This window comes from Mauremys mutica, chromosome 7, assembly GCF_020497125.1.
Source record: "Mauremys mutica isolate MM-2020 ecotype Southern chromosome 7, ASM2049712v1, whole genome shotgun sequence".
Classification (NCBI taxonomy): Eukaryota; Metazoa; Chordata; order Testudines; family Geoemydidae; genus Mauremys; species Mauremys mutica.
The window spans coordinates 25,884,555-25,911,205 of record NC_059078.1 but is presented as its reverse complement, the minus strand read 5'-3'; the positions used below and the strand labels follow the sequence as shown (position 1 = coordinate 25,911,205).

The 26,651-nt window shown below is 40.6% G+C and overlaps 1 protein-coding gene across 9 annotated transcripts in view; it reads right to left on the bottom strand.

Annotated features, from left to right (window-relative positions):
- Positions 1-26,651, bottom strand: part of ERC2 (ELKS/RAB6-interacting/CAST family member 2) — an 829,394-nt gene that overhangs the window by 355,949 nt on the left and 446,794 nt on the right. The window contains exon 14 of one of the 9 annotated variants that reach the window (XM_045024530.1): positions 13,345-13,453. The exons of the other annotated variants lie outside the window; for them this stretch is intronic. Within the exon in view, the coding sequence (XP_044880465.1) occupies positions 13,382-13,453 (72 nt within the window). The 3' untranslated portion in view covers positions 13,345-13,381. Of the gene's footprint in view, positions 1-13,344; positions 13,454-26,651 lie in introns of those variants that run through there. 9 annotated transcript variants of the gene reach the window in all.

Genomic DNA, 26,651 nt, shown 5'->3' with positions numbered 1-26,651 from the left:
AAATAGTGTAACACTGTTGCAAAAAAAGGAAACAACATTCTGCAATTTATTAGCAGAAATGTTGTAAGCAAGGCATAAGAAGTAATTCTTCCACTCTACTTTTAGCTGTTTAGACCTCAATGGGAGTAATGTGTCCAATTCTGGGTGCCACATTTCAGGAAAGATGTGGACAAATTGCAGAAAGTCCAGAGAAGAGCAACAAAAATTATTAAAGATCTAGAAAACATGACCTTTGAGGGAAGATGGAAAAATGGGTTTGTTTAGTCTGGAGAGGAGAAAAGAAGACTGAGGGAGGACATGATAACAATTTTCAAGTACATTAGAGGTTGTTAACAGGAGGAGAGAGAAAAATTGTTTTCCTTAACCTATGAGGATAAGAGGAAGAGGATGAGGATAAGAAGCAATGGGCTTAAATTGCAGCAATGATGGTTTAGGTGAACATTAGGAAAAACTTCCTAACCATCAGGGTAGTTGTGCACTGGAATAAATTACCTAGGGACGTTGTGGAATCTCCATCATTGGAGACTTTAAGAGCAGATTAGACAAACAGCTGCCAAGGGTGGTCTAGGTAATATTTTGTCCTGCCATGAGTGCAGAGGATTGGACTAGATGACCTCTCGAGGACCCTTCCAGTCCTACATCTCTATAATTCTATGATTCCTATACACGAGTGTCTTTTTCTTTTTAAGGGTTATATCACTTTGAAAATGATATAAGCCAACGCACTCTTATTCTGGAATAAAAGTCTTCACATGGGGACAATTGTACCACCATAGTTACGTTCATAATTTTCACGATGTCAACAAGTCCTAACTTACTGGAGGCCCAACCCAACACCCAATAAAGTCAATATGATCTGTCCACTCACTGTAATGGATGCAGATCAGCACCTTTTACAGGCTGTGGGCATCTCAAGTTGATCACCAAAAATCAGTGGACACTTTGGAAAACTTTGATCTTAACATCGTTATGCCTCAATTTTAAATTTGCAAAATAGGTATTAACACTGTCCTTGCTCACATTTTTAAAGTGCATTAATATTCTCTAATGCTGCTATAGGCCCTATTGCCCCAATTTAAAGATTGCTTAAATGCTGTCCTAGTAAGGATGCTTTCCTGAATTGGGGCTCATGTATTTGCAACATATTATATTTACATAAAAGCATTTGCCTATAATGTCACTTCTCCTTTTTAAAAAAGTATGTTATATGAATTGTTTGAATTAATTTGAAAAGTAATTATTTCCTTAATCAATCTTACTGCATTTTCTCTCATTTGAACATGTTCACGATAGCTGTAATGAGGTAGGAAAAAGATAATGGACCATATCCTGCTCTAAGTTACACTAGTTTGACATCATGTAACTCCAATTATACAAGCAGTATTAAATCTGATTTACACTGGTATAAGTGAGAGCAGAATTAGACCTGATATATGTATGTTCACAAATCATACAGTCTGGCCTAATATTTCCAAAATTATTTAAAATATATATTATGGTAATTATATCTGCTATCAAATTTATGTATATTTCAATAGATACAGTATCCTGTAGGGTAACTGAATGTATCTAGATGAGAACTCTTTTAGACTGAAAACAATTAGGCTGTGTGATTTTTGTGCTGAGTCTCTTTGATAAACCGTGCAAGTAGAGCAGAGCAACTCTTTAGCTGGTGTTAAAGTACAGCGCTGTCAGTCTGGCCTCTCTGGTTAATGTCAATAGCACTGCATATAAAAGGTGACTAAAGTGTGTACAAATGTTGATCTTTGGAGAAGGCATGCCTAGAATCATACACACATCTACTATTTCATCCACCAGGTCAACTTCAGGGAGAGGGGGCAAATTAAGAGTTTTCTTACCAAAAATTGATTCTTAGCACACTTGTTAGGTTATTCTACACAAAGCTACTTCCCCTGCTGCATTTAATCCATAATTTTAATATATTATTAAACTTAGAAATGCTTCTCTCATAGAATAGTTTCAAAAGCAGCAAGGAATGTATGTATAATGTGTTATTGCAAACGTGTAGTTTACGTAAATAAAGTAGTTTTGTTCTTGCATTACGTGTTTAAACTTTGTGCAATGTGAATACTTTGATGTCATGAATGTACCTGAATAGCTTGACATGGGAAATTTTAAAGTAATGTAGTGTGACCCAAGAACCCCTTAATGCCAGCTGCTAACAGGGTTACAGGAATGTCCTGATTCTGGTATGTACATTCTGGCTCACCAAATAATACCATGTGAGGTCATAAATTAAAGCTGAAGTCACATTGGTCATTAATACTGTTGTGAGATGTAAGTATGGATACTACGTACAGAGTTAAGTATATATATTGAAAATATGTTCTGAGAGTCTGTATCAAGGTATGAGTCACTAGAAGAAGTGAAGAAACAGGTCTTCTGTCAGACAAGAGATGTTATTCACCTCTCTGTCAGATGTAAATTAAGTACAGATGCCCCCCGACTTATGCAATCGTTTTGTTCCGGAAAGCCTTGCGTAACTCCAATTTTGTGCAAGTCGGAAACGTTTACCCGTACGTTATGCAAATATTTCCGCAACTTGAAAATCCTATTTCTGGCTTATGGAACTTTTTCTGTAAGTGCAAATTTGCGTAAGTCGGGTCTTGTGTAACCCGGGGACCGTCTGTACTGTAAGGTAACACTATGGATGTCCATTTACATACAAAGTTATCGCAGAGTTGTGAAGTCAATAGGCATGAGCACAAAGGGATAATAAGCTGCAGGTGATTAATACTGTCTCTAGGTACAGACAATGAATTTGGGGGAGTAAGTAGAAGGCAGAGACAATATCCCTTTATCTTGCACCTACAGAGTAAACAAGCAGCGTGTTTATTCATGAAAACATTACATTCACTACATTCATGAAAATAGGATCTCAGCCAACCATGGTCGAAATGCAGCTGAGGACTTTGAGGTTGGGAGGGGGATAAAACTAATTTAGACAGAAGATTAACCTATTAGTTATACTCGCTATCATTTGAATCTTTGGTAATAAACTTATCCTTGTTTGCACTATAAATATATCTAAATATAAATATATCTAAAGCAAGGTGCTAATCCTGAGCTGATTCATACAGGCTGGTGTGTATACTGTTCCTTTGGGGACAGCAGACCCAGATACAGGTCTGGACACTAAAGCAGAACTCTTCAGAGGAACTTGGAGATTGGGGTGAACCTATTGTTAACCTGCAAGGCAAAGTAAGGGATGGCATATCCCAGAGGAGAGTGGTTGAATGGCTAACAGGCTGGTGGAGTCAGGTAGTTGACATCCCACTAAGCACAAACAAGTTTCCCTCTCACTGGTGGCAAGGGGTAACAAAGTGACCTAGTCCTGGGTACCCTGAGGATCATCGTACATAAGATTTACTTTGTAGTGTTCTTACAAATTAAAGATATTATTATGGCAGCAAGAGATTAAAACAATCCATGCAATTGGTAATACAGTATAGCTTCTACCGAAAGGAAGTTTCATACCCCATTTAATAATGTGGCTTTTAAAGTAAAGTTCATCTGAATACTGAATACTCAGAGAAGTCTAGGTCTGCACTCTTTTTTAACGCAAATAATCTCTCTTCCTCAGTTTACTTTATTCTATAGCATTTTTGTGATATACATATTCATGTATTAGTTTGTAACTATGGCAGTTCTACAAAAATTCCAATAAGTCACAAACATAATGCATGCTAAAAAAGCCCACATTATTACTGTACATAATGCACATCTCCATAACAAATCATTTCAAATGTATTTATGCTTTTGTTATAGGTCAAAGAGTAAAGTTCTTATTTGGATATATCATTTGTAAACAGCCTTTATTAAAAAAATAATTATTTGCTGCTATGCAAAGCAATTCATATTCTAAGTAGTGTTTTATGGAATTCCATTTACAGTCATATGTAAAGTACAGCAGAACACATGGGAGAGAACTACAAACTGTTCCCCAAACTTATTGTACGATACATGGCAACACACAGAGGGTGAAAATCATCCAGTGTAGAGGACTCATGCATCTTTTATACAGTACTGAAGGCTTGTGTATGCAGCTCTGCAGTTTCGACTACAGGGGAATTGCATGCACTAGCAAGCTGTACTACAGATATGAACTAAAAGTTACCTATTTTGTGTTAACATAATCCTGTTTGAAAGATTACTACGTTAATATGAACTAGGTATCTTTTAGTTCGCTCTAGCATCCACATGGGGCAGTTAGAGCACAGCATGCTAGTAAGCACAATTCACACCCACATAGTCCAAACTATGGGGCTGTGTAGACATAGCCTCAGACTCTTAAAAGATAGGTTTACATGTTTCCTTCTTTCTCTGATATTTTTCTTGCCAATCAGATCATGCCAAATAGTGAAAGGTCCTGTAGAGGACACTTTGATTTTTTTTAATTATAATTATTTTTAAAACAGGACTGTGCAGCAGCTCAGGGTGGGCCACCTCTGGCAGAGACCATCCAGCAAGAGTCAACACTAGAGCTAGGCAAGAAATGGTTTTCTAATCCAGCAAACATTTTTGAGATTTCACACATTTTTCCTGTTCTGCATCAGGAGAGAACTGAGGCCTTTTGGTGGTTTTTTTCCACAAAAACAAAGAGACCACCCCAGAATAGCCAATAACCTGGGGGTTAGAGCACTCACCTAAAAGGTGAAAGACCCAGGTTAAAGTCCTTGCTCTACCTGATTCAGAACAGAGACTTGAACTTAGGTCTCTCACATTCTAACTGAGTGCCCTAACCACCTGGCTAGTGTGGGGTGATGTCCCTCAAGTTCTCCTGGTGGAGCTATTCGACTCTGTATAAATAATTAAATAGGCATTGAGGCAGAAAGACTGTATAGACTGGTCATTGGAGCACTCACCTGGCATGTAGTGAGACCCTCACTCTAATACCTACCCTAGACCTGAGAAATCCTTCCAGTCAGAAGTTTTGTCAAACCTGTCCCTAACCCACAAAAAAATCTGTTTCAGTGAATCGTCATTTTCTGACAAAAAAAAAAAGTTTTTTTTAAATTTCCTGACCAGCTCTAGTCAAGACTGAGGAACTTGAGAGCCTTGCCAGTTTAAGTCAGAATAACAAAACATCTGCCAATAAACCTCTATCACCAGGACACAAGATCCTGAGGAGTGAAGACCATGGAAGAGCACATGACTCAGCAAAATTATCACCCCCAGAATGTGACTTCAGGAATTCCACCATGAAGGTAACTTGCATTCAATATGCAAAATTCTATGACTGCTGAGTAAAAATCTAGTTCACATATGAGCTCCCACTTAGTAAAATTATCCCCATATCTATGTATGCAGTAATAACCCTGCTGGATGAAATGGTCAGGCTACATCCCTTCAATAAGATGGAAAACAATTCCCTGAAGGAGAAAGAAATGGTGCTGAGGGAGCAGCATATCTAGAAGTGGGACTGAACTCAGCAGTAGTCAGGATAGGAAAAGGTAGTCTCAGGGATCAGGAAATACTCTATGTGCAACAGTGAAGCAGATCTGAGTGAATGCATAGCCTATTCTCCCTGGAACCAAGGCAGCAGGCAGTTAGCAAGGACTGAGAGGGAAGTATGAGACATTGCTATGTTCCTGCATAAAGGAGACCCACAGACATAGTAACTAAGGCCACGTCTATACTTACCCGCCGGGTCGACGCGGCGAGTTCGACTTCTCGGAGTTCGAACTATCGCGTCTGATCTAGACGCGATAGTTCGAACTCCGGAAGCGCCGCGGTCGACTCCGGTACTCCACCGCGGCAGGAGGAGTTGCCGGAGTCGACCTTGGAGCCGCGGAGTTCGCTTCCGCGGCGTCTGGACGGTAAGTCATTCGAACTAGGGTAGTTCGAATTCAGCTACGTTATTCACGTAGCTGAATTCGCGTACCATAGTTCGAACCAGGGGCTGTGTGTAGACCAGGGCTCAGAGGGGAGCATTTTGGCAGAGAGACTGAGAACCTTGCACAGCCAAGGAACGTGCAGCTTTGCACAGATAGAAAGCATGTGTATAATTGCACATAGAGCATGCAACATTACAGAGCAACATTGCAGTGAAGAAGAGAGAGAGGGTGTGCAGAATTACACATACAGAACATGCAGAATCCAATGAACAATGTGCAAAACTGCTGTCCCTCTTAGGTGTATCAGAGCCTCAATTTCCTTTCCTTCTGCACCCCTTCTTCTGTACATACCACACAGCTGGTATTCCAAATTAAGATCTCCTCTCTGGGGTCTGATTTATGGATCATTTCAACCAAACATTCTGTGTCACCCTTGCTTCTTGGCTCCCCCAGCTGCTTTCTGGCCCATTCTCAGGGCTTCATGGTCACCCCTAATATAAGGATTTGGACCTTCTCCAGGACCTTCTGCTAATCTTTTTGCTGGAATCCTGCCCCATTTCCTCACAGGATGTCATCTGACTCCCTAAACTACATTACTCTTCACAGTGATGTGGTCCCTTCAGCCAGGTGCTTCACCTGTCCCCCCTGGGAGAATCACACAACCAACAAATCCATCTGTTAAAGGAATGAGGGCCATAATAAGCATGCTGGAATGGCATGCACATGCACAATAGAACCCACAACCTGTTATGTTTTATAAAGTGGTGTAACAGAGAATTGCAGTCAAGCAGTATCATTCCATAGGGGGAGGGACTAAAAATATAGAAAATACATCATTCTTCATTAAATTCTGTAAGTTTTTATAGAATATACATAGAACACTACAACATTTCTGTAGAATCCTTTTGGCTTCATTCTTATTTCATTCTATAGGACTCTCTCATAAGGGGTTATGATTAGCTTTTAGCTCTTAATGGAACAATATTGAAAAACAAGCACCATTTATATAGTGCTTTTCATCCTGAGGTTTCCGTACTGTATTTCAGATTTTGTATATAGAAATCACTCACCCACAACTGAAATGTAAAGTGTAAAAATGTAATAAGAAATGCCAAAAAGGAGTTTGAAGAACAGCTAACCAAAAACTCAAAAGGTAATAACAAAATGTTTTTTAAGTACATCAGAAGCAGGAAGCCTGCTAAACAACCAGTAGGAGCCCTGGACGATCGAGATACAAAAGGAGCACTTGAAGACAATAAAGTCATTGTGAAGAAACTAAATGAATTCTTTGCTTCAGTCTTCACGGCTGAGGATGTTAGGGTGATTCCAAAACTTGAACCGTCCTTTGTAGGTGACAAATCTGAGGAATTGTCACAGATTGAAGTGTCACTAGAGGAGGTTTTGGAATTAATTGTAAACTTAACAGTAACAAGTCACCAGGACCAGATGGTATTCACCCAAGAGTTCTGAAAGAACTCAAATGTGAAATTGTGGAACTATCAACTATGGTTTGTAACCTGTCCTTTAAATCGGCTTCTGTACCCAATGACTGGAAGATAGCTAATTTAACACCAATATTTATAAAGGGCTCTAGAGGTGATCCTGGCAATTACAGACCGGTAAGTCTAACATCAGCACCAGGCAAATTAGTTGAAACAACAGTAAAGAATAAAATTGTCAGACACAGAGAAGAACATAACTTGTTGGGCAAAAGTCAACATGATTTCTCTAAAAGGAAACCATGTCTTACTAATCTATTAGAGTTCTTTGAAGGGGTCAACAAACATGTGGACAAGGGGGATCCAGTGGACATAGTGTACTTAGATTTCCAGAAAGCCTTTGACAAGATCCCTCACCAAAGGCTCTTACGTAAATTAAGTTGTCATGGGATAAGAGGGAAGATCCTTTCATGGACTGAGAACTGGTTAAAAGACAGGCAACAAAGGGTAAGAATAAATGGTAAATTCTCAGAATGGAGAGGGGTAACTAGTGGTGTTCCCCAAGGGTCAGTCCTAGGACCAATCCTATTCAACTTATTCATAAATGATCTGGAGAAAGGGGTAAACAGTGAGGTGGCAAAGTTTGCAGATGATACTAAACTGCTCAAGATAGTTAAGACTAGAGCAGACTGTGAAGAACTTCAAAAAGATCTCAAAAAATTAAGTGATTGGACAAAAAATGGCAAATGAAATTTAATGTGGATAAATGTAAAGTAACGTACATAGGAAAAAATAACCCCAACTATACATACAATATGACGGGGGCTAATTTAGCTACAACTAATCAGGAAAGAGATCTTGAAGTCATCATGGATAGTTCTCTGAAGACATCCATGCAGTGTGCAGTGGCAGTCAAAAAAGCAAACAGGATGTTAGGAATCATTAAGAAAGGGATAGAGAATAAGACAGAGAATATTTTATTGCCCTTATATAAATCCATGGTATGCCCACATCTTGAATACTGCATACAGATGTGGTCTCCTCATCTTAACAAAGATATACTGGCATTAGAAAAAGTTCAGAAAAGGGCAACTAAAATGATTAGGGGTTTGGAACGGGTCCCATATGAAGAGAGATTAAAGAGGCTAGGACTTTTCAGCTTGGAAAAGAGGTGACTAAGGGGCGATATGATAAATGTATATAAAATCATGAGTGGTGTGGAGAAAGTGAATAAGAAAAAGTTATTTATTTGTTCCCATAATATAAGAACTAGGGGCCACCAAATGAAATTAATAGGCAGCAGTTTTAAAACAAATAAAAGGACATACTTCTTCACACAGCGCACAGTCAACTTGTGGATCTCCTTGCCTGAGGAGGTTGTGAAGGCTAGGACTATAACAGGGTTTAAAAGAGAACTAGATAAATTCATGGAGGTTAAGTCCATTAATGGCTATTTGCCAGGATGGGTAAGGAATGGTGTCCCTAGCCTCCATTTGTCAGAGGGTGGAGATGGATGGCAGAAGAGAGATCACTTGATCATTACCTGTTAGGTTCACTCCCTCTGGGGCACCTGGCATTGGCCACTGTCATTAGACAGGATACTGGGCTGGATGGACCTTTAGTCTGACCCAGTATGGCCACTCTTATGTTCATACGTTCTTAAATGGAACCTCTTTGGGTTGAACATGGTAAATATCTTCTCTAGCAATATTAAACAAGTTTTTATATGGGTAAGTGAAAAACAATTTATACTATTGGAACTTAAAGGGAAATCAAAATATTAAGTCCCAGTCTGGACAAACTGAAATAAAATCCAGATGCTCCATGAAATTCATGGAGACTTCATTAGGACAATCATTTTCACATGGAAGGCATTCAGATACCATGGTGAGGGTGGCAGTCTGAAACCCTAAGATAGGCAGATTCACAACAGAAAATTTTAGATGCACAGAATACATTCAGCAAGGCAGAATTTTGTTAGGACACTGGCAATACCATTGCATATTGCTCAAAAAAATCATGGAATCTTTAATCACCATGAATCAGCAGGATTGAAGTTTTACTACTCACTTGAGTTTTTCTTTTCTTTCCTTAAAAGGGGCACTGAAGCAGAAGGGCGTAAATAGGAAAAGTTCAAATCTACAAGATGAGATTATTTGGTCTGTTTCAAACAAAATATATAGACGTTTATTCGAACATGAGCAATTTAAAAGGACATCCGAATCTCACATAAGGATGCTTAAATTGGCACTGAAGTTTTTAAATACCCTTTTATGTAATTAAATTCCAACTAGATCTCTCAATAGTGGGTTTTGGACCTATTGTGCAAACAGTCCCAGAAGCAGCCTGAAAACAGCAGGCCAAATTGCTATCCAAGCTTCCTCATCAGGCTTAGATGTATTTTTTTCCAATTGTTTATAAATATTATTTTTATCTCCCTTCCCCCAAAACCAAGAATTGATAGCAACCCTCAAAGATGACTATGTCCACGACAAGTTTCAGGTTTTGAAAGTATAATATCATATAAAGGGAAAAGTCTATTTTCCATCACTCTCCCCCATTATTCAAGCATAGCTGAAAAGATTTCATTCAAATCACACACCAAAAAAAGAGAGTTAGCCTTTTGGAAGAAAAAAAGCATGGAAAATTTCATTTCAAAGGGTCAATGCTTTAAAAAAGTAGAAGCATGTGAAAATAGAGGGTCATATTATCAGTAATTGACTTGCAACCTTCAAGCCATTGCTCCAGAAACAGAATGTCTCTGATGAACAGAGCACCAGCAATCTAGAAAATTCTTCACACCTTGGGAGCTCCTACACAAGTTGGAGGTGCAGACCCAAGAGTGAGACTCTATTACAATTTTCTTTTTGGAGGAACATTAATTGACCACAACAGAAAGTTCATGCACAAATATACATACTGGCCACCTTGTACATTAATGCTTCCTTTCCTTTGTACTGTCATACAGGGTCCTTGCACTAACACCATACAGCCCAGTTCAGAAAACTCTATGCACAACCTGGGACTGGACCTCGGGTGGAGCTAGTCAGTGAAAGAGACTGGACAGAACTCTTGGTGTCCTGGTTCCCAGGCCAGTGGCCTGTTCCATAAGCTAAGAGATGTTCTGGAATAAAGTCTCTATAGGAGCCTATACCTTTTGCCAGCTCCTATATCTTCTAGCACTCCAACTTCACTCCCTTTTCTCTTGAAACAGCTGAACAACCAATTTTCCTGATTAAAAAAAATTGACCCTGGACTTAGATTAAATATCAATAAAGTTATAATAAACTGAAAAATGACTATTACAATGGAAATGTTTATGCAACTTCAAAAATAGGCAACACTATTAGAAAACCCATATAATCTCATATGAACACAACCCTGGATATCTTTATTATTATTATTATTATGAAAACTACATGAAGTAATGGCTAACTAATTATTTTAAAGTATTAGCTCTCTCTACTTTACAGGAAATATAGACAGAACATTTCCTAATGATAAAGCCTACAAAATTCTTAGGCAGTGTCTACAATAAATAAAACACATATGTATTAACTGAACAATTTTAAAAACAAAAAAGATTTTCCCATCCATCTCAAGGCAGTTGGTTCCTAAAAATGATTCTGCTAATGCTTAAATTATAAGTACTGTATCAGATGGGCTGTTTGGCCTGCAAATTAGCTCCAGTACATACTACATGCTACTTTAAATGAATTTTGTTGAGCAGCTGATATGCATTAGAAGCAAAATCTGCAAAGCTATATTAACATGTTTTAAGGGATCTGACCTGCAAATGTTCAGTGGAGAACTGTAAAAACATATACTTTCATCCACAGAATGTCAATGAAAATAGAAACTATTAATCCTGGACCACAAGCTGAATGTACTTTCCCACCATTTGATGGCTTAGTTAGAAGAATGCCAAGGGTTGCTGAAATTAGGGATAGTGTGTTAACAACATGTAAATAAGGTGCAATGACCAGCAGGTTTTATACATATTAAAATATTTTTTCTTCATATATTTCCAGTAATGAGCACCATTTATATAAAATCCTTGGGTCTGAGGCTAGTCTAAATATAATATTCTTGTAGGGGAAATAACATTTGCTTCATTTAGACCTCAGGCACTGCTGATGGCAGAACAAGACTGGAATGTGCAGATAATTATCTCTGAGGCTAGTCAACTGCTATAAGTCCTTCATAATATCATCTTTAAGATCAAGCCAAGACATTCCAGTCTGAACCAAGGTTTATTTATTAAAGGATTTAGCACTTTTAGATCCCAAATTGCCTGGAAGACCACCAATTTCTATTTCCAAATATCCAATTTCTCCAGTTTCTTGGTACATGCATAAGACACCTTCAAAATCACTTCATGCATACACCTACCCCCCACCCCTAAATTCCTTTCCCTCAGTGAGGAGAATTCCATTGAAAACTCCTCCACAAAGTAAAATCTCCACAGAGACTTGTGGGAGATTTGACTGGCTCATAAAGTCTCAACCATTTAAACACTAACTGGGGGAAAAAATCACAGGAAACAAACACAAAACATAGCTGGATGGTAGTAATTTAGAGAGACATGAACCATAGGGACTGCTTGCTTCCTTTACTGGTTCATGATAGGTACAATTCACCCAAATACAGAAAGCCTCTGCAAGGTCCTTTGGACCACTTAAACCACAGATGAAGGGGCAAATCCTATCTACTCTTCCAGGAGTATGGAAGATCCCACATTCAGTGGAACTAACCAGTGCAGTAACACCGCAGAAAGTGACAGGATTAGTAAAGGCTGTATAGGAGCTGCAGAATTCCTAGTGGGACATCCAAGTTTAGCATGCAGAGCTGGGCTGTAAGTGTCAAAATACACAACATTTATACACATTAATAGGATAGAGAAGTATGGACATTTATTTCTTGGTTTGATCTCTTGCTGTTTGTCCAGATGTATCTTTGTCTTGTACTGGATATAACTTGTTAGTGATTTGGTGTTCGTTGTATTTGTTAACATGTGGACCAGTGGACTTCTAACATGATGATCAGGTAGTAGGGATACTGTGATATCTACTGATTATTTGTTGTGCTTTATATATTAAAATGTTACACTGGGCCAGAATTGTGGATACTGAGGTATCTTATTTATCTTTGAACGTTTAACTCTTTTTCAAAAAATCTTGATTAAAAAGTAGAAAGAAATACAATTGTAACCCATAATTAGAGCACCATACTGCTCCGACTGCAATAAGTTGACATTGTGTAGCGATTATCATTTTGGAGTTGGTACTACTATTTTTTAAAGTTCACTGTACAATAACAAAGGCAATGGCTTACCATATACCATCTGTTCTGTAAATGAAAGTGATAGTGGAATATTAAAGAAGCTTTATGTACAGGCACAGAAGATAAATACATGTCTTCCTACACATAATAGAGCTGGTTAACAGAAAAACTAAACATTCACACTATGAACCTAGTTATCCAAACTTCCTTACTGTATCTAATGAACTGGTAACCTGTCTTCCTGTCTGACAATGACTCTTAATAATACAAACTCCCAATTATCCAGACAAATTTAGACAATCTGTTTGAATAACCAGCATCCTACTGTGCTGCATTAAAAATATGTATAGTGTGACCCAAGGTATATCTTAACATTAGTGTAACATTATGTGATACTCCACCCTCAGGGAGGAATGAGATAAGCCACTTCAAAAGAGTAATTCTTGTTGGTATAAACCCACAGTGATACATGTCAATTATTAATTATCAGAGGGGTAGCCGTGTTAGTCTGGTTCTGTAAAAGGAGCAAAGAATCCTGTGGCACCTTATAGACTAACAGATGTTTTGCAGCATGAGCTTTCGTGGGTGAATACCCACTTCGTCGGATGCAAGCTTAATTAATTATTAATTAGTTTATTATTTGGAATGGTTATAATGGTGCAAAAGTATTTCACGGAAGTATATGATCTTAAATTACTCCTGACTACAGGAAAAATAAAATAAAAAGAGCAATATCTACTTCTCCAGGATACCTGTCTTCTTTATCTGAGTTGTCACATTCATTTCTCTCCTTTACTTTAGTTAGTAGACAAGCTGCCAACAAGAGGCCCAGGCAGATATAAGATTTCCCAGTGTGAATCCTGGTAAGTTTTCCTGCATATAGGAAAGACAATTCAGCCCTTTATTCCACAAAGGTTTTTGGACAGCAACAAAATCTGTTAACCTAGGTCAGGAAAGAAAAGCAGTTTACACTCTTTGAACTCATGGGACACATTCTGCTATCTTTCATCTTTTTTGACTTTGGCAGGATTGAACCAGTGAAACTGAAAGCAGAATTTGGCTTGCTATCGTTAATTTTCCAATCTGCATGTAAAATTCACTTGCCAAACAAAAATAATGATCATGCTAATATTTCTTAACACAGACCTGACTAAAAATATCACAGGTGGGCCCATGCAAACGATAACAACTCGAATTTGAAAATTGTGAGGAAACAAAGCAAAGAGAGGAATACTGGTGTTCTTATCACAGAGAACTAAACATGCCTCTCCAGGAGAAAGATATTAAAAGCATTCAGTTTCTTAGTCATGTCTGGTTTTAGGCGTATAAATTATATGCACAAACACTCAATGCTGGCATAACCAGAATCACAGATATTGTGCAACCAAGAGTGGGGGTGGAGGAAATGTGGATATGTGATACACTAGGCAGATATATAAAACTAGAAAATTGATTTGAAACACTCAGTTTTGCACCTTTTTACAAAAGCAAAACCAAAAACAAATGATGTTGATGCAAGAATTAAAATTAGCAGGAATCTGCCATTAGGTCTTCTATAGTTTACTCTATTTTTCTCCTCCAGACGTTGTCAGTGGGAGGTTTTATAGGATGATGATATACTGAGAAACTTATGACAAGCATGTCTAAACAATGTAAAACGTATTTTTCACAACACGGGAAACTCTGATAACTTTAAAGCCATGGAGCCAAGAGTAGTTTGATTAATAATTATAACAGAATTTTAACCTGAAAAACCTGTTTAAGGTATTTAAGTATTCTTGACTTTTTTCCAGAAAATACTTTTACTGCAGAAAGTAACTTTTATAAAACAGAGTAGAATGAACTATTAAAAAGTGATTGGTCATAAAAATATTGAAAAGAAATTGTTTTATAGCTTGATGAAAGAATAATAGACAAATACCATAAATAGCATCAATTAGTAGCTTTTCTATCATGTTCAGTACAAGGACTGAGAGGGCATGGAGCTTGCTCTACCCTCTCACTCATAGAGGTTGTCCCTTCTAAGTCACACTTAATGTACATTGGTGGTGAAATATGTGAGTGTATTTCTAAGGCTGCTGCTGCTCATGCTAAATCTATTGTATAGAATCATAGAATATCAGGGTTGGAAGGGACCTCAGGAGGTCATCTAGTCCAACCCCCTGCTCAAAGCAGGACCAATCCCCATCAAAGCAGGACCAATCCCCAATAGATGGAGATCTCATCAGTCTTCAATTCTATCAATCCAGAATCTTTTTACTTTACAAACACCATATTTACTTGAGAAATAAAAAATCTCGAAAAGCCCATTTTAACTTAAAATAATCTAGCACATGCTTTAAAAAATAAAAGACCAACACAACAGAGCAGAACAGAGCTGCACAAAAAAAGTACTGTAAGTGTAAAAAGTTGGGCTTTTTTATAGTTTATTGAAAACACAAAATAAGTCTAAGAATTTTCAGCCTCTCATAATTCAAATCCTGGCCCAATGAGCCCCTTCACCCTGGAGCTGGCCAGAGCTGTACAAAGTAGGAGGATTTTGTAGACTCAAAGGCCTAAACAAATCCTGAGATTCCTCTATTTTGGTGTGAAATACTTCTGAGGCTAATCAACTCTTCCACAAGCCCAGGGCAGAGTTTAAGTTTTAGCCACTACCTAAGCACTGGAAGATAATTCACTTGTAGAGGTGAGGAGGTTCCTCCCTGCCAGACGTACCAGACAGACTGACAGACCAAGACATGGATTTCCCAGCAGAGATATGTAATTGAGCTGTCAGCATGTAGCAAAATCCAAGAAACTGGCCTTCCTGGTGGGACAGGACATGGTTTCCCCTCGTAGCAACCTTACACTGGCTGCCTAGCTACTATTTTTCTTTCTTTAAATTTGGAGACCCATCCATGTCTTTGGATTCCTATGCAGTAGTACCCTCACCAGGAGAAGAGTGACCAGGGTATGTGTTCAGAAGGCCACAGTGAGCAGAAACCACTCCCAGACAGCTGCCTGGATTACAATCATACAGCCATGTTGACCACTCTGCCTCATGATACTCAACTGTCCTGGTTTTGCAGCAGGCTAACATACTGAGCATGCTGCTTTTAAAATAAGGTCAGGATTTGGCCCTAGATGAGTAAATTAAGTATATTTTTAAGCTACTGTTTTCAGATACAGCACTGAGAGCATAACACAAATTCCTAATGCATCATTCATATTTTAATCTGTAAATTCTCTGAAGTCATTTTTCTGTTGTTACTGAAGTACTACCTTAAATACATATTGACTAATCTATGGTTTCATACATCAAGTGGACTATTTTTCACATACAGACTTAAATCTGGCTTTAAAAATTGTAGGATGAATTGTAAAAACAGTTTAAAGTTATGATTGGCTGATAAAGTGAAACTGTACTCCAGTTCACTTGGATTACTGTACAGCTGCAAGATATAAATTCTGTGTGAGAAACAGTACATTTTTTAATGCTCTTTGAATTATCATGTTTTTGTTAAATGAAGGACAACTGGTTTCATATGCAGGTAAAGAAATACTGGCATAAGGAGTGTTATTTGATTTTAACTGAGTCATGTTGCCAGAATGCATGAAACAGCTGCTTAAGTTGAGTATCTGCCTGAGGCTACAACTAAATTTCCTTCATCCCCATACCACCTGTCTGCTCTAAAGTTACTGGATGTTAGTAGGTATCAAAGCCCAGTGGGGTCTGTAACTACCATAATGATGAAGTGCATTCCACACTACCCTAAACAACACCTTGACACTTCCGATAGACATGTATTTTACAGTATGGGATAAGGCATTATCTCCCCCCCTCCCTTTTTTTTTTTTTTTTGCTTGTTTGCTTGTTTTTAAAGAAATTTCACAAATAAAGAATATCACAGACATACAAAATGGCAACGGCTTAATTGGAGGTGGGTGACACTGAACTTTATTTATTTCACTCTCTTTGATACATCTATTCCATTTCATCTATATGCTTTTATTATATTTAGCGACACAAAATATGCAACAAATTGTCCAGACAAAACCACCCAGACTAGAAAAAATACTTGCCCCAAATAATTTCAGTAACAATAAACTTCTACTTCCAATAATGCCAAACTTCTCAACTCACTCCCATGAGAAAAGGTGAGATTTGCACTATGTCACAATGATTAACAAATTCAGACTTTTTCAAACCAGAAGGGGGAAAAGGTTCATAGGTTTAACACACATTAAATGGATTAGAAGCTAGCTAACTGCTAGGCCTCAAAATGTAATTATAAACAGGGAATCTTCCTCAAGCAGATGTGTTTCTAGTGAGGTCCCAGTGGGATCTGTTCTTGGCCTTATGCTATTTAATATTTTTATTAATGATCTAGAAGGAAAAAACAGATCACTGATCAAGTTTGCAGACGACACAAAAATTAGAGAAGCGGTAAATAATGAAGAAGATAATCATTAAAACAGAGTTATTTGGATTACTTAGTAAACTGGGCACAAGCAAATAATATTCATTGTAAAGGATACCACCTAGAAACAAAGAAAGTAGACTATAATTACAGGTTAGGAGACGATCCTGGGAAGCAGTGAGTCTGAAAAAAGATGTTGGGCTCATGGTACATAATCAACTGAACAGAAGAACTAATGCAATCCTGAGATGCATAAACAGGGGAATCTCATGTAGGAGTAGAGAAGTTATTTTACCTTTATATTTGGCATTGGTGTGACCGCTGCTCGAATACTGTGTTCTGTTAATGGTGAGAGTAATTAACCACTGGAACAATTTACCAAGGGCCATGGTGGATATTCCATCCTGGCTGGACAGGTTTAAATCAAGGGTGTACGTTTTTCTAAAAGATTTGTTCTAGGAATTATTTTGGGGAAGTTCTATGGCCTGTGTTATACAAGAGGTCAGATTCAATTACCGTATTGTCCCGAGTATAGGCCGCACTTTTTTCCCCTAATTTAAGTCTTTAAATTAGGGGTGCGGCCTATAATCAGGAACTTGAGGGAAAAAAAAACTTCAAATCCCAGCCGCGGCCGGGACTCAGAGGGCTCGGGGCTGCCCGCCGCGGCGGGGAGCCCAGAGCCCTTCAAATCCCAGCCGCGGCGGGGACTCAAAGGGCTCTGGGCTGCCCGCCGCGGCGGGGAGCCCAGAGCCTTTTAAATCCCAGCCGCGGCGGGGACTCAGAGGGCTCGGGGCTGCCCGCCGCGGCGGGGAGCCCAGAGCCTTTCAAATCCAAGCCGCGGCGGGGACTCAGTGGGCTCTGGGCTGCCCGCCGCGGCGGGGAGCCCAGAGCCTTTTAAATCCCAGCCGCGGCGGGGACTCAGAGGGCTCTGGGCTGCCCGCCACGGCGGGGAGCCCAGAGCCCTTCAAATCCCAGCCCCAGCGGGGAATCAGAGGGCTCCGGGCTGCCCGCCGTGGCGGGGAGCCCAGAGCCCTTCAAATCCCAGCCGCGGCGGGGACTCAGAGGGCTCTGGGCTGCCCGCCGCGGCGGGGAGCCCAGAGCCCTTCAAATCCCGGCCGCGGCTGGGATTTGAAGTTTTTTTTTCCCTCAAGTTCCTGATTATAGGCCGCACCCCTAATTTAAAGACTTAAATTAGGGGAAAAAAGTGCGGCCTATACTCGGGACAATACGGTAATTGAATCTGACCTCTTGTATAACACAGGCCATAGAACTTCCCCAAAATAATTCCTAGAACAAATCTTTTAGAAAAACGTACACCCTTGATTTAAACCTGTCCAGCCAGGATGGAATATCCACCATGGCCCTTGGTAAATTGTTCCAGTGGTTAATTACTCTCACCATTAACAGAACACAGTATTCGAGCAGCGGTCACACCAATGCCAAATATAAAGGTAAAATAACTTCTCTACTCCTACATGAGATTCCCCTGTTTATGCATCTCAGGATTGCATTAGTTCTTCTGTTCAGTTGATTATGTACCATGAGCCACGGCGGGGAGCCCAGAGCCTTTTAAATCCCAGAGCGGCAAAGCAGGGGAAAAAAAACAGTGCGGCTAGAGCAGGGGGATGGGGGGGGGCACGAAAAACTGCGCGGCTGAAACTGCAAAGTGGGGGGAGAAACAACAACAAAAAAACTTGGTGCAGCGGGAGCAGTAAGGCGGTGGCGGGGAATAAAAACGGTGCAGCTGAAGCGGGAAAGCAGGTGTAAAAAAAAAAACCGGTAAAGCGGGGGGAGAAAAGAAAAAAAACCATGGCTGGAGCGGCAAAGGAGGAGAAGAGGGGGAAAACAGCACGGCTGGCAAAGCAGGGGAAAAAACAAAACAAAAAACCCTACAGGGCGGCCAGACCCAGGGTGCAGGGGGACTCCCTGTGCTACAGAGTGGACGCCTGGTCTAGTTGGGGGGAGGGAGAGGGAGGCGGCCAGGGGGAGCAGGGGGGGGAGAGAGAGAAGGGGGGCGGCCAGCACTTCAGCGGGGAGCTCACCCCACGGCCCCAATTGCCGTGCTGTCTTCCGGGAGGGCTCCGCGCTGCGCCGGTCGTCAGGGAGGGAAGGACACGGGCTGCCCTGTGGAATTTGCTGCAGGGCGCTCCCCTCCTCCGCACCCTATAGGGCAGCCAGAGCAGCAAACAAAACCAAAAAAAAAAGCAGTCGTTCTACTAATGTGTATATTTTCTTTGTTAAAAAAGTTAAAAATTTATTTTTTTAAAAATAGCACCAAACTTTAAGGGTGCGGCTTATAATCAGGAGCGGCCTATACTCGGAACAATACGGTATCACAATGGCCCTCTCTGGCCTCAGAATCTAGGAATCATTCCTCATGGAAAATGCTCTGTCACCAACTCACTCTTTTTATAGCAGGAGACTAATCGCCTAAGCACCCTCACCAAGTTCAGCTACAATATATAGTCTCTCTCACATCCTAGATCACAAACCACTTAGAGCTACAGAGCTCAATACCAACACCCAAAACTCTACTCAGATGCCACTGTAGTTTATGCAGTCTGGTATAGTGTGCTCTGTGTGTAAAACATTACATAATATGCAGGCAGGCATATTCTGGACTAACTTCAAATTCAGAATGTTAGCCACATATAGCATCATTTAGAACTGATTAATGAAGCCTAGAATCAGGTGACAAAGTCTTGGGCAACTGTGACAAGGTCCACATCTGGGAAGAAGATCATAATCATTTTGTCACATACTGATGAAATCACACCTGGCCAGAACTGCTACAGTACATGTTCAGCAAAGAGTTTATAAGAGTAGAAGCAAAAGTTTACATGTCATTCCTCTGCTTCTACCCTTCTGCATACAGTAAGAAAAAGTACATTACATCCAATGGTTTATTACAGCAACTGAAAAAAGTGTAGCAAAGATGCTAGGCTGCTGCATGAAAATAAAATAAGTACTTAGGAAAGAACAAAATATACCATACATTGGAAAGGCTCACAATGGTTATGGAGAGCAAAATGCTTAACACTGAAAAATGAGATGCCCCAACCTGACAGAAACTGGAAGCTTGTGAACTGTCCACTAAACTCAAAGAGAAGGTCACGTATTTCTTCCTCCCACGCTTTGGGAATCCTTCACTGTTCAATAGCCAGCTTTGCAAACATCTCAAGTTGTTTATAGGAATGTACTTTAGTTGCTTAAGTACAGCTGTATGTATGGATAGATAAGAGGAACAGACAGAAAGACTTAGCCTCCTGATGCAGTAAGGCAGCAGTTCTCAACCAGGGGTCTGGGGCCCCCCGGGGGGCCGTGAGCAGGTTCCAAGGGGGTCGCCAAGCAGGGCTGGCATTAGACTCACTGGGGCCCAGGGCAGAAAGCTGAAGCCCCACCTCACAGGGCTGAAGTCCAGGGCCCCGAGCCTGCCACCCAGGGCTGAAGCTGAAGACTGAGCAACTTAGCTTTGTGAGGCCATCTGCGCCGTGGGACCCTGGGAAATTGCTTTGCTTGCTACCCGCTAACACCAGCCCTGGCTTTTATATGCAGAAAAACAATTGTTGTGGCACAGGTGGGCTGTGGAATTTTTATTGCATGTTGAGGAGGCCTCAGAAAGAAAAAGGTTAAGAACCCCTACAGTAAGGCACCCCATAGTACAGTCTTGTGTAAATCACAGTATGCAGCACTGCTACACAGCATTCTTGCCATGACAAAACTGCATGTTAAAATGCACACACATTGTGTCATTACCTATATAGTAACTGTGGATAATTAAAGAAATGGTAAGTGTCATATATTGGATAGCCACATTAACACTGCAGCAAACCCACAGGTCTCAAAATACCACATTACAATCCACATGGCCCATGAAACCTGACACACTGTAGCTGCCCTTTTGGATTATTTCCTGAGACAACGATAGTCCCAATGGGTTGGATTAGGGGCCTTGATTTCTGAAGCTTATTCTGGGCTTTTACAATGCTCACTGACTTACACACTGAAGTTGTTTACATGTTCAGGATGTGCTGTTGTAGAATGGTGGAAAAGTCAAAGAAATCCCTATGACTCAGTGGAATTATTCTTCAGGTACAGCAGTTTATGACTTTTGTTTAGATTTAAAAGTAAAAACATCTCTATAGAATAGATTTCCTTCACAGCCTCTTGCAGGGATCCAAACATAATATTTCTAGCTTCCCGCCCCCCCCAGTTCCAGAGATTGCAAAACCTTCCCTTATGTATTTCTTTAGCATTGAAGTAACTATAGAATTGGTTGATGGCTGGTATGCCAAAGTATATAATTCAAGATCTTAGTCCTAGTCTATAAAGCCCTTTCAAACCAAGGACCTAAATAAATGATCAACCACGCCTGGCACTATGTCCCTGCCCAGCAGTTAGAGTAGCCCAGGCCTCGTCTGTACAGTAATTGCTAGTCTGTAACTGTGCTCCGAGATTGCCCACAAACAATTCTAAAAATCAGGGCCCAAATGTTAAAAATGAATCCCCTCATTCCTGTGTTAAAACATTTTTCAACTACTGTGTGACACTACAATTTCTGAGACACTAAGGTACCAGAAATTCTTGTGCTGTGTATTTTACCACATTACCACCCAGTAGCAGGGCCGCCCAGAGGATTCCGGGGCCCTGGGGGTCTTCAGCGGTGGGGGCCCCCCGCTTCGGCGGTAATTCGGCGGCGGGGGTCCTTCCACTCCGAGCCCCGCCGCTGAAGTGCCCCCAAGACCCGCGGCGGGGGCTCCCCACCGTCAAATTACCGCCAAAGACCCGGCTGCACTTCAGCAGCGGGTCCCGCTTCGGCGGTAATTCAACGGCGGGGGTCCTTCTGCCCCGGAGTGGAAGGACCCCCCACCGCCAAAGACCCGGAGCAGAAGAAGCTCCGGGAGCCCGGGCCCCGCGAGAGTTTTCCGGGGCTCCCGGAGCGAGTGAAGGACCCCGCTCCAGGGGCCCCGAAAAACTTTTGTGGGGGCCCTGCAGGGACTGGGGCAAATTGCCCCACTTGCCCCCCTCTCTGGGCGGCCCTGCCCAGTAGTCTCTTTCATTACCAGTCCTGATTCTTCTTAGCAGCTCTTGCTTTTGTCTGACAATTACACTGTTTTTCCCCATTGTCACTTAACTTTGTGGCATATTAACAAGACAAACCTTTCACCCCCATGTGCAGCTTCACAAGACCTTAACTGTAGGGTCTGTACTCTACTGCTCCTTCCAGGGGAGGATGCTGGAAAGGAGACAGGGTAAGTGATCCATGCCCACCTATTCAGCAGCCTGAATGGACACAATAGGGAGAACAATTCGCTCTGTCCTATTGATGAAGGAGACTGTGCAGTCTCCATGCAAATGGAGAAGCCTGGGAGATTGTGCCTGGGTGAGCTCTCTGGTGTTCTTCTGTGGGGCACCATGACGCCCCCACCCTCCCTACCATCATGAAGTGCTGTGGCACAGATATCACAATTTAGCCCTTTGCCTTGACACCCTAGGATATATTTTTAGGTAAAAGATATACAAACAGCACTTCTGACACCACTGAAATGCAGTCACTTCCGGGGTGAATGCAAAGCACTAACATTACCTACTAATACCGCACAGCTGTTTAGGCTAGGAAGCAAAAACTTACACAGTATCAAATTAAAACTAAAGAGGGAATTTAGGAAGGTAGTATGGACAATAACTGCTGGAGTTTTATTAGACAAGTACACCAAGATTAGCATTCCTGCCCTTCAGTAAAGTGGCAAGGGATCCTAAATGACGACATGTGGTCTTCATGCCACATCTCAAAGATGGCCCCCTCAGCAACTCAGTGCCCACTAAAAAAAATTCTGGGACCCTGGCTGAATACTGACTCGGAGGGAGATGATCAGTGACTCAAAATCAACACTACCTCCTTCAGCTCACCTAGATATCGTGTGCAGATCTATAATGAAAGTACTGACCCAACCTGACCTTGCTTAGTTTATGAGATGTAACAGGGAAACAGCACAGGGAAATGAAACCAATAGAAGAAAAGAGCTGGGGGCATATAAATAACAATTCTGCTGGAAATGTTAAAAAAGTTACTTGCATGCTCTGCTGCTTTCACAGTGCCAAACACAGTCCATATCAACACATAATGAAAATAATAATAATTTTTTAACAAAACATATACTGAGTCCAAGAGGAAGAACTGTCTGCAGTCTCACACCAATTGACTTCCAACAAAAAATACTGCACCTCATATTTGCTAAATGTTCTTCATTCTAGCTCAGTCTTGTTCTTAAGAGTCTGAAGTTTAAACTAAGATTTTTAAAAATAACGGGTAGTAACCAAAAGCAAGTAGAACAATTAAAATAACATTTCAGGGGTATCAATCCTGATATAAAACTGTAAAAAGTAATGTAAGATACAGCTAATATTCTGTCTTTACTCAATACCTTTATGTTTGTGGAACTGAATGTGACAGCATTCACAGGTTGCATTCCTTATTTAGAATACTCTATTGTTCAACACTAAAACAATGGTCCAAAGTATTGAAGTAGCATGCTTGTAGTGTTTTGTACTACTATTGTAGGATACTGGAGTGGTTCTTTTATGCAAGGGGAAAGGTATATGCTGAAAAACTAAGGCACAAAAGGGAGCGTTAAGAGCAAATAATAGTGAACATAGTTCCTTTTTTCAGTTTCAACTGCAGCTTTAGCATTACTGAAACATCCATGTTTTTCACACTCAGATTGGACACAAAGGTATTTAAGTTCTGGCACTTAGAAACAAGTGGTCCGATTTTCAAAGGTGCTGAGTACTTACAGCTCCCATTGGCTTCAGAAGGATTCAGCACATCTGAAATTACTTTTCATGGAAATAGGCTTCTTTTTGCATATTGACATGCATCTGTTGTTCCTAAAGTCACTTTTCATACTGTGTGGATTTCCTCCTTGCTGTAAATCTATATTAAATCCTTTCTTCATGTTTTGCTAGACAAACTACCCTTGAGAGTTGTCCTCATTCTAAATTCTTTCATTGTCAGCCATAAAATAATTCAGTACTTCAAAGTAAGCATAGGGGAGGCAGCAGGAGGCAGTCATTGCTACAAGAGACATAAGATTTTCAAATAAAACACCTGTAAGGTTGGGAGGGATGGCACAGTCAATCAGAAGAACTGGAGACAAGCGCCTTCTAAGTAGGTTTGCCAGGTATCCGGTTTTCAACTGGAATGCCTGGTCGAAAAGGGTCCCTGGTGGCTCCGGTCAGCACTGCCGACCAGGCCGTTAAAAGTCCGGTCTGCGGCACAGCAGGTGTCCAGGGCTAAGGCAGACTCCCTGCCAGCTCTAGCTCCATGTGGCTTCCAGAAGTGGCCACCAGGTCCCTGCAGCCCCTAGACGCATGGGTGGCCAGGGAGGCTCTGGTGTAGATCTGGCCTGAGAAACCTGTAGCTGATGAGAGATGAGTATGGGAGTCATAAGAAGTAATGTGCTACCCCATGACCCCACCTAATCTGGCCCTCCTGTGAGCTTTAGTAGGCTTCATTCCCTGCAACTGTTAGGTTCCTCCGTAGGGCCCACAATGTAATACGCTTGTCAGCTCTGTCTAGCGAACCAAACCAGGCCCTTCATGACCCTTTGATTGCCACTGCTCCATAAGAAGTCCATTGGTGATATTCTGGCCCCAGTTAAGTTGGTTGCAAAACTCCCATTGACTTTAATGGGGTAATGATGTCACTCAAAAGTAGAGTAAGTACTTTAGGATTTAGTCTTTTATTTGCAAATACACCTCTACCTCGATATAACGCAACCTGATATAACACGAATTCGGATATAACGCGGTAAAGCAGCGCTCCGGGGGGGCGGGGCTGCATGCTCCGGCGGATCAAAGCAAGTTCGATATAATGCAGTTTTACCTATAATGCGGTAAGATTTTTTGGCTCCCGAGGACAGCGTTATATCATGGTAGAGGTGTACATGAGGAAAGTGATACTACTCAATATATTAATTCCAAACAAACACTTTATAGTTCATCTAAAGATACTATGAAATTCCCCTTTACAATGGCACTATTAAAAGAACATTTTAATGAAAAGGTACTCAAAATAAAGTTGGGAAATTGTCAGTGAAGACTGTCTGGAAAATTACTTTTGTTACTGGGCATGCAACAATTCCCATGCTGGGGTCCTACTTTATTAAATCCAAATTAAACTTGAAATAAAGTCTGTCCCTTTGGATTTAGGGGTTACACAGCCCTCAGGCCTGTGTTTCTCTGGGAGCGCCTCTCAATTAGGAAAACTCTTCACTCTATGAGTACCTCCCTGCCACTGAACCCCGATGGACTTTTATCACGCTCATGTGTTCTTTATTCAAACATAAGATAGGCATGTTCCACTTAAATTAGCTTGTCACAGGTGGCCCTGGACTCCCTTAAAGGGGCCATCAACCCTGTGACACCTTTCCACTTAACTTCTAGTTGATATATACATTCAAATACTACAAAATTAACTTTTCAAAATGAATCTTAAATTCAGTCCATCTGTGCTGCAATATTTGGCTAAGATTGCATGTTAAATTTTCACCACTCTAATTCAAAAATTGCTTGGCTGATCTGCTTCAGACCTTAAACAGTCTGACAGCATGAGCCTAACCAGGAGAATTTTTAGGCCAAAAGGAGGCTTAATGTATAATTACTTTTGCAACCTTAAAAATGGAGCCACGAACTTAGCTCTATAATACAGACAGTAGTAAGTTTTTTCACTTGAGCATGTGATTCTAAAAAAAAATAAAACGGGGGGGAGGGGGCAGGGGGAGCTTGATGCAGTAAGAGAACTTCCCAAATCCTGTAAGGTATGTGTACTATTTCCCAGATATAAAACAGTTGATGTGCATATCTGGATTGTGGATTTGAAAGGCACTTTCAGGTCAGGAGCACCAACACATTCTGTCCCTCAGTTCCAGGAGTTCTAAATAACAAGTAGCTTGTATCCTTAACTATACAGCCACGACTATGTCTCAATAGAAAATACATTACCAGAATTTGAGAGACACTTATTAACAAGTGTTAGAAGTTCAAGCTAGCAGTCTATTTCTACTTAGATGTCCCAGTTACATCATTTCATATTCTAAAGCTATACCAGGAGGGTCATGTTTAAGCTTGCGAGAGATACCAGAACAAAAAATATTTCAAAAGACAGGCACATCTTATGGCTTCTGTCTGAAATTCAGAAATACAGGTAGATATTTGATGTTTAAAAATGTGCTATGCAATTGAAATAATTAAGGTAAAAGTAAATACAGACAAAACACATGAGCTTTTACTTTTGTTGCCCCGTTACCCATGCAAAAAATGATTTCACTGAGTATATACATTCCTAAATCCTAACAATTAGAAACACAGATCTCAGGCATGGAAAAAAAATGAAAAGAAACAAAGAAACAGGGAAACTATTATCATAATTAGAGCTGTGTAAAACTTGGATGTTATGGTTTGCAGGGGTTCATTCAAACCTTTTCTTTGGCTTTGGCTCCCATCCCAAATATTGCTTTGACTTTGGGGCTCAATGGAAGCCAAAAGCTCTAAATGAAACTTGGCCAAAGTCAACATATTTTTACAGGTTTGGGGTCAAAACCGTGCAAACCCACCAAGTTCCTCCTACAACTATAAATCAGCTCAGGTTTGCCAAAAAGTTTGTAAGCTGT